Here is a 6,674-nt window from a genome sequence, read left to right as displayed (position 1 = left end):
TATGATTCTATTCTATGATTCCATGTAGGTAAAACAAACAAAAGGACCATACTGTGGTCTCAGTCTGTTCTTTCTTCTGGTCTGAACAGTGTTGGCCTGTTTCAGTAATTGCTTCACACACAAAAAGTCTTGGTTCATTCTGGTCCCAGAAATGGCAAGCAGGGATGTGGCTGTGCAACTCTGGATACTCCAAAACAGACCTACCAAAAGACAAGAAAAAAATGTAGAAAGGGAAACAAAATAATTCCAGCCCATTCAGTTCATGAATGTAAATAAAGGACTAACAAGGGATAATTTTCAGATGATGATCAGTTATCTATCTATACCAGTACCTCTGCACTGTAACAACAGCCATATACATCTTCCTACCTCCTAACACTTTATACACGGCAATGCCACTTTTAGTTCATGCTGTATAACATAACCATGATTATAGGACACAAAGCATTTCAGCACAAAGCAAGCTTGTACTACCACAAATACAAATAAGCACCCAAAATCTGCCCCCAGTGAGATTACATGTCCTACAGAAATACTTGTCTTTTTGTGGGTTTTACAACCTGCTCCAAGGTGCCTATTGCCAGCACTGTTACTAATTCCCAGCCACATTAAAGACAGCTTGAGTACACTGATGTGCATTTAGATAAGCCGTAAAGAGAGAGTTTCTAGTACATAGGCCTCACGTTCAAATCCAGCTAAACAGCAGTCATAAGAGATCACAACTAGACAATTATCATTAAACTGATGGGGAAAAAAGTAAGAAATTAGTTTCTATTCTCAGGCAACAGATCTCTCCCTACTGACAGTTCAGCAGAGAGTTGGGCATGCAGCATGATCGATGCTCGGAACTCCTGAACTTCTCAGTGCTGAGGGAAACTCGAGTTGCAGCTGAAACTAACCTGCAGCTGAGGGACTTCAGTCTCTACATATGCCACAGATTCCCTTTTCTCAGCACTGTGTCTTAAGAACTCCGAGGCACTGTGAAATAGCACACTCAGCACAAGGGCGACCCGTGCTGCTTTAGAAAAACCACCCTCTGGCAGTAGTTTAAAAAAGAAGCATCTAACTGCCTCCTTCAGGCATTTAAATACTACTTCATCACCGACCATGTTAAGACCCTAGACATACAGAATCAGATTATTTTAGCATGGCGTAGGATTCTTCAGAAAAAATACAGAATATAAATGGTGTCCAGTTTTTAAAAAGCAAGAAACCAAAGACATGATTAAAATATTTTTCTCACTTGCTGTCACAACTGAAGGATGGACTTTGTGGGGAGAACCAGAGTAGGGCTACAAGGAAAATTAGAGAGATTGAAAGGGATGCAGAAATACACAATGTCCTATCCATGCCACTGAATTCAAGATAAATTCTCACAACTGAAACCTGCAAACCGAAAAAACAGTATTTGTGTAAAAAAATTGGGAGTGTTTAGATTCTGCCTCAGGAGAAAAGACACAAAAGGGGAAGAAGTGTAGATAGTTATTATTTTCTAGTGAGTCTACTCATTCCAATTTCAAGATACTCCAAAACGAAGTACAGATAAATGGATTACTCACACCATCACTATCTAGTGTCTGAATATCAGAGAAATAGTATTACTAGCTTGTGGTGGCCTCTGTTGAGCTATACAAGATACTACACTTGAAAATTACTCCCTACTCATTATTACACTGTTTGCATAATTTGACCAAGACAAGGCCCCAGATTTGCACTGTCCCTGGTTTTTGATGAGCTGGGTAGTTTCTTCTGGTCTTCAGTGGTAAGGAAAGTAAATCTTTTTTTGCTTGTAATACCTAAAAAAGCAAACCACCTTCTATCCTAATGCTGTTTTTTCTTAAGAAAAATATAGTCAGAAAAATTATTGTAAAACCAGATGGGAAGTTGTACCCAATATTCCACTGCACTTCCATGAGAATTTCTAGTTCACTGCATTTTGCTGCCTTGCTGCTAGGATTTCTAGTGCATTCAACACAGAATAGCTTGTATGAAAACAGAGCTGTCAGTTCTAAACAGACGTTATGACTTTTTATCCATACAAAAACATCCTGCATTGTACTTCAAAATTAACTTTTTTCCTAGGAGGAGCTTCAGAATGTCCTCTTTTTAGTTCCTTCCCTGTAAACTCTACATGGAAGAGTAGCTTCCCAAGATTTTTCTTTAAGATCAGGATCCTGATTACAGTCATATGATACCTCTATGCATATGCCACCAACATCTAACCATCCTCCTCTCAGAGATCTCGAGCCAGATACAGCTTCCACATATCTAATAAGTCTCGCTACATTTGTCTTCTAAGAATTTCTCCAACACCTCAATGAACCCTTCCTTCTTCATCTGTAACTTCCTTTGGCAACGAGGTCCTTAGCTCAGCTGCACACTGTCTGAAGAAATGCCTTTTCCTGCTTATTTTGAGCTTGCTTTCTGATACCTCCATTTGACACTCCATGGTTCACGTATTGGAAGAGACAGTAATGCAGGCTGATTCACATACCATGCACCAATTGTGATTAATTCTTTAGAAACAGAGTAATTAAATTCATACAAGCTCCTACACAAAGAGGGGAATGCCAGTATCAAGGCGTTCCTTGTACTCATAGGACAGATTCCTATCTTAAATCCACAAGCAACACTTTTAAAATAAAAGCTTCTTACTTGTCAGTGCCTTGCCCAGAAGAAAGCTTCTTCCTACCATTTCCCTGTTCAGCCTTGAAATCAAAGAGCGTAACTTTGTCCATTTCAACATCATAGAAACAGATCTTGGAATCAATGTTCCCATCCACCTACAAGAAGGGAAAACAAAAGTTGCTGAAACATGCAGTTAAAAAGAAAAAAGGTAAAGTTCAGATGGTACGCTTATTTCAACTGATTCATGCTCTCCATTTTGTTTACTGGCAAACACACAAGCGCATTCTGTGTTTTCTTGCATTTCTTCTATTCTTGCAAGTTAGCCTTCGTTTTCTTTGAAACACTACAAAGTAACTTCTATGACTGAAATACTGCTTCCTTTTCTGGGTTGTCCTTCTCACCACATATACAAAACCTTAACATACCTTAATTTTAGTGTTTAGTTACATGCTTAGACATGACATTTCAAGACCTGATACACCGCACAGAATGTGTAGGTTCTGAGAAATGAATCTTATGTCTTCGGTAAACTTCTTGAACTGCACGTCTATTACCTAGGGGGGTAAGTGAAGAGCTTTGCCTCACCTTGCTAACAAGGATGCTGACTTTATTGCCATTAGCATTGCACTTAACAGATGCAATGCCTCCAAGGCCAGGAAACAGCTCAGAGAAATTCTTGCTACTGCAATGCACTTTTGCCTCTCTGTGGAAAGGAATAAACTTTAATCATGTGGCGGCAAGCAACTGGCAACATACATCAGCCAAAACATTTTTCAAATTATTGGTAAGACTCCTATAAACAAACTGTTTCTACCTTATGACACCCCTGTCCCAGACTCCAGCTTCCTCTCCAGAGAATTGCTGTGACCTGACTTTTTTTTACTGCAATGCACTTTTGCCTCTCTGTGGAAAGGAATAAACTTTAATCATGTGGCGGCAAGCAACTGGCAACATACATCAGCCAAAACATTTTTCAAATTATTGGTAAGACTCCTATAAACAAACTGTTTCTACCTTATGACACCCCTGTCCCAGACTCCAGCTTCCTCTCCAGAGAATTGCTGTGACCTGACTTTTTTTCAGGAAGAAGTTAATGAGTCTTTCCTCAATGAATCAGCAAGAATAAACTTCAGTGCTCCTACAGGATTCTTAAAACAAAAATCCTACCAGAATTTTGAATGTAGAGTTCTGGTTTTCCTACATAAGTTTAACAGTACCATGAATGTTGAGTATCGCCCGTCACATAAAAGTTCTGTGTATGGAAAACATGCTGTGGAGCAGAAGTAAAGAAATGTCACTGGGGGGGGTGGTATTTATATTGTCTTTCTGGTCACTCTCCCTTTGTGAGTTCCAAAAGACTATCACTGACATACTAACACCCACACTCCCCACCCAAGCTCTTTTTATTATCTCAAAAGAATCTTACTGACAGTACAGATACAAACCCAGCGATCATTCAGCGACAAAGAGGACAAGCCTTATGAATCAAAGGAATGCAACAGAAGTGACAGTAATTTGCGATCCTATGAAAAAAGCCTTTGATTCTGGAAAACTTACATGTTTCAGCCTCTGATATATTCTAAGCCAACTATGCTTGCTTTGAAATTAAAGAGCTCTAGACTGTCATCCATTGAAAAGGGGTATTTTCATTACTAGCCACAAAAATTTAACATAGCATGTAGAAGTTTATCTACTTTTTCTCCACTGTCAAACATCATAATCCAATATTTGTGCTAGTTACAACCTGCCCAAATCCAAAAACCTTCAAATTGTGTCCTATGTGGAATTTGTGCCATCTCAACACAGGTAACGAGTTTCCAACTGGGTAACTAACTAGACTTTAGCATTCCCCTGGTGACAGTATGTAAGGAAGAACAGAGTCTGTTTCACTGGAGGTTTTTCAGGTTTTCAAAATGACATTTGTCATTAGCAGATGGCTTTTCGAAGTGAAAGTCATGTCAGGCATGTGTATTTTTCGTGCTACAGCTGTTTGTCAGCATGGGAACACACAGCAAAATTTGAACAAAGTCAAGTAAATTTCCCTCTTAACCTAAACGGGAGGAAGATCAGAGTGTCCACAATTCTAGGTTCACTTCCTCCATGGGTTCACTGAACCAAGTTTGTTGATTTATGAAGAGATAGGAGACCTAGCATTTTTTTCCTTTATTTCAACTCTTCTGAGATTAAGGTCTTGTTCATTTGCAGGAATATGTGACATCCTTGTCTTGATCTTCCATAGATTCTCCACCCACTTTCAAATGCACACAAATATCCCTCACAACATCCCCTTTAAAAACTTATGATGATGATGATGTTACTCATCCCATGATTTGTCTAATAATTCTGTGGCTCTTCCCTTGCTCTAGGGATAGGCCATCAGTTCATATAGCTACGTGTATTGCCTCAGATTCAGTATGGCTATCAGTTTTCATCACATCAAAAACGACTGAAGATGCCCCCCTCCCCTAAAATACGGAATCATAGATTTGTTTTGGTTGGAAAATACCTTTAAGATTGAGTGCAACTGTCAACTTAGTACTGACAAGTCTGCCCTAAACCTTGTCCCTGAGCACGACACCAACTCGCCTTTTAAATCCCTCCAGGGATAGCGACTCCACCACCTCCCTGGGCAGCTTGTTCCAATGCCTGACCACCCTTTCGGTGAAGAAGTTTTTCCTAATATCCAATCTAAACCTCCCCTGGCACAACCTTTACTCTCAATTATAAAACAATTTTTTTTAAAAGACTTATTAATACCTGCGAGAGAGATCAAAAATTTTAAAGTGAGCCAAATCAGTTCCCACAGCCAAGAAATTTCCGCAGACATCCAAGAGGCACGGATTCCCCTCTGCTTCAGAGAACACCAGCAGCTGTTTAACTGTGCCCTGGGAAGAAATGTGTGACACGAGGTTTGTGTGGTCATAGTGTAACCAGAAGGGACTTATTTTGTCACCAAGTTAAGTAACTAATTGGTGAACTCCTATGTTAGACAAATTGCTACCAGCAAAATGACAGAAATTACATGCACACAGTCTCCACAGATATAATCTCTGATTCAGGTTGAAAACTGGATGTATAGCCTCCAAAAAAGTAAAAATGCAGAGGCATCCTCCTGCAACAACTTCCTCCTCGATAACACAATTTTTTGCAAACTAAGAACGATACAAAAATACAGATCCCTGAAGGTCTTTTAATATAGAGCTGCAAAAATAAATATATTCATTCAATCAGTCCTCATTGTGATAAATCCCACCCATTCTTGAATACAATATTTATTTCTTAAATAAAATTATGTATCATAGAACTCTAATTAGATTTCCTCTTTTTGGTTCTCATGGCCTAGCAGAGGCTGCAAAGGTTAAGAAAAAGATTTTGCAGGAACACACAGAATGTGCAGACTTTTTTCATTATCTTACAAGAATATTCAGTATGTTCATATTCCTGTCAGTAATATACATATTCAACATGCATGAAATTTTGACCCTCTTCAAGTCTGACCCTTACAGAATTCTGTTTTCTTGTATAAGTACTTAATAATTACAGCGCAGCAGTGTTTAAAGTTACACAGCTTTTTAAAGAACACAAAATGTCAAATATTTTTAGTATCTCAGCAGGATAGATATCTTTTCTATGACAAAGGTAGAGTTAATAGATTTACAGAACATGAACTCAAGTTTTATGCTGTAACACCAATCTTTGAAAACAATAAGGCAGATCCATCGCTTCATGGTTTCATCAGCCCTTTACCTGCCAGGTGCGGACCTGGACTCGATACGGCTCAACAGTGTACAAATTTTCTCCATGCACAGACAGAACTGGGGAGTCACAAAGAAAAGAGCCTGAAACAATCACAATAAAGCCATCATTAAAATAAACAGAATTTTTTAAACGAAAGTAAAAAAAAAAAAGGAATTTTTACTTAAAGCCTTCCTTTTCCACTGTCTTGCACCAAATCCAGGTTTCAATCCATCGGCCTCCACTAATTCACAAACTCCCTGCTGTTGCAGCCTTCTTCCATTCTGACACTACAACCAAAAGCTGGGACT

General features: G+C 38.9%; 1 protein-coding gene across 1 annotated transcript in view; it reads right to left on the bottom strand.

Annotated features, from left to right (window-relative positions):
- Nucleotides 1–52: 52 nt before the first annotated feature.
- Nucleotides 53–6,674, bottom strand: part of LOC104517008 (intraflagellar transport protein 140 homolog) — a gene marked incomplete at both ends in the record, with an annotated part of 13,703 nt that continues 7,081 nt past the window's right edge. The window contains 5 exons of the mRNA XM_010161540.1: nt 53–200; nt 2,656–2,783; nt 3,214–3,331; nt 5,386–5,513; nt 6,376–6,467. Of these exons, the coding sequence (XP_010159842.1) occupies nt 53–200; nt 2,656–2,783; nt 3,214–3,331; nt 5,386–5,513; nt 6,376–6,467 (614 nt within the window). The remainder of the gene's footprint in view (nt 201–2,655; nt 2,784–3,213; nt 3,332–5,385; nt 5,514–6,375; nt 6,468–6,674) is intronic.

This window comes from Eurypyga helias, unplaced genomic scaffold (genome assembly GCF_000690775.1).
Source record: "Eurypyga helias isolate BGI_N326 unplaced genomic scaffold, ASM69077v1 scaffold15161, whole genome shotgun sequence".
In the NCBI taxonomy this organism is placed as follows: domain Eukaryota; kingdom Metazoa; phylum Chordata; class Aves; order Eurypygiformes; family Eurypygidae; genus Eurypyga; species Eurypyga helias.
This window is presented reverse-complemented; position numbering and strand designations above follow the sequence as displayed.